Source organism: Diaphorina citri, unplaced genomic scaffold (assembly GCF_000475195.1).
Source record: "Diaphorina citri unplaced genomic scaffold, Diaci psyllid genome assembly version 1.1 scaffold25603, whole genome shotgun sequence".
Classification (NCBI taxonomy): Eukaryota; Metazoa; Arthropoda; class Insecta; order Hemiptera; family Psyllidae; genus Diaphorina; species Diaphorina citri.
This window is the reverse complement of record NW_007402944.1, coordinates 1-2,090: the sequence shown is the minus strand read 5'-3', so window position 1 is coordinate 2,090 and position 2,090 is coordinate 1. Positions and strand designations below refer to the sequence as shown.

The window sequence follows — 2,090 nt, the reverse complement described above, 5'->3', positions numbered from 1 at the left end:
GGGGGAAGGAAATAAACAGAAAATAAAATAATTAAACAAGGAGCTAAATAAATAAACAATCTAAGCAGTAAAATAAATAAAAATAATAAACAAAATGTAAATACAATGATAAGAACGAAGATAAAAATAAATTTGTAAAAAATCCCGGGGGGGGGGGGGGGGGGTGGATAAAATGAAAAGACAAAAATTAATGAACAAGCTAAGACATTGATGGGGTAAATAAAAATTAAAAAATAATTAAATAATAAATGATAAGTAAAAGGAGAATAAATGAATATAAATAATAATAATCGTAATCTAAAAAAAAGCTAAAAAATAAAGGAAAATAAATAGCAAATAAGAAAACAAAGATGTGCGAGATAATTCAATGTTTAACAATATGTATTTGGGTTTAAAAAATGCGGATTATTCATTTTTTCACTTATCCACTTTTTTCTGTTCCTACTTTATTTTTTGTTCTAAAACAGCTTCAAATCAGCAGGAAATCTATAGCCTTGCAATGGCGTCCCCGCTCATTGCGGCCTCGCCAGGAAACGCATAACGCCGACTATCTGCCGCCAAAAAAAGGCAACAAGCATCTCCTTTTCTAATTACGCCAAAACTGTCCCTATGAATCGGCAAAAAGACCTAATTAAATCTAAATTCAAGATCAACACACAAACAAAAGATGGCGCTAACGAGGGACAAGCGAAAAAGTGCGCAGCAATACTTAACAACCCATGACATCATTCCCTAAATCTACCGAGAAAGGCCGCTGCTTGCTCATCGCGCCCCCCGGGGGGGGTCCGTGCGTAACGAGGGACAAGGAAAAAAGTGGCAGCAAATACTTAACAACCATGACATCATCCCTAATCTACCGAGAAAGGCCGCTGTTGCTCATTTTCGACTGCTCACTGGGCATGACTGTTTGGCTGAACATCTCCACCGCTTTGGTCTAAAAACCTCTCCTATTTGTTCCTTATGTTCCTTAAACAGTCCTATGAACTCAGTTCACCTGAACTCCTGTCCTGCCTTGGAAGCCAGCAACGACATTGTAGGTAAATATTGGGAAGCCAGAGGTAAAATGACCTAGTAGTCAAATAACCCGACATTTGCAAACAACAACAACATTTTTTGTTCTATTGAATGCTTGTTTAATAGGAGGTTTCCCTTTAATAATAAAGACCAAAAGTAACTAAAAAATAAAAAGTAAATAAATAAATAGTATTGAATAGAATATAAAAAATACTGAATGAAAAATAATAATCTATTATTAATTAGGGAGTTTCTCTTAATAGAAAAGTGACTTACTTGTCCCCAGTGGTGGCATTAGCGTTGGGTTCAGACGGAGCAGTAGGGCAGGGTTTGGCCTTAAGCCGCGACACACGAAGAGGCACCTTACCACTTGTAACCTGTAAATGTAAATATACATCTTGGTCACAAATACAAATATAGCACATAAGCCAATGCCATAGGGGGGAAAAATAGTTGAAAAGGGTCATCTATTCGTGCATATGCATCAAGGAGCCCAAAAATCGCATTAGAAAAATTTCCGTCTGTCTGTCCGTCACGGTGGTAAACCTTTTGTTGTCCTCTTTTCATGAGAAAACGGCTTGACCGATTTTGATGAAATTTTTTGTGGTTGTTAAGAAGAGTACTGAGGGTGACATAGGCCACTTAAATTTGTCATATTCCATCCTGATTCAAAATGGCGGCGCTTTAAAGTTATGCCGCGCTGATCCCGTACAAAGGACGGGTCAACTACTAGTAATAATAATAAAAACCTAGCTTTTAGTTTATTTCTAAATTTCTTTACTTCTTTGAGAATGTTTACCTTCATGATGGTAGCTACTTCTTCCTGGGATTTGTCCCGTACATCTGTCCCGTCTACAGACATGATCTGATCTCCTTTCAGTAATCGCCCGTCTGTAGCCGCTATGCCGCCTGGTACCTGGGGGGAGACGAACAAAAAAGGTTAGTCCCATTTCATGATCCGGAGGTTTTCTAGATTCGGAGATTCTATCATCTATAATTTTCACTCACCAGATCTGATATGAATACCCCCGGGCCTTGTTTTCGCCCCACCAAACTGAGGCCGAATCCTTTGCCTG

General features: G+C 38.2%; 1 protein-coding gene across 1 annotated transcript; it reads right to left on the bottom strand.

The window, feature by feature from the left end:
- Nucleotides 1-787: 787 nt before the first annotated feature.
- Nucleotides 788-2,085, bottom strand: LOC113473343 (inaD-like protein; the record flags this gene model as incomplete). Its single annotated transcript, XM_026833014.1, has 3 exons — nt 788-1,391; nt 1,814-1,930; nt 2,023-2,085. Coding segments are annotated over 3 exons (285 nt in total), but the record flags the coding sequence as incomplete, so codon positions are not given.
- Nucleotides 2,086-2,090: the final 5 nt, after the last annotated feature.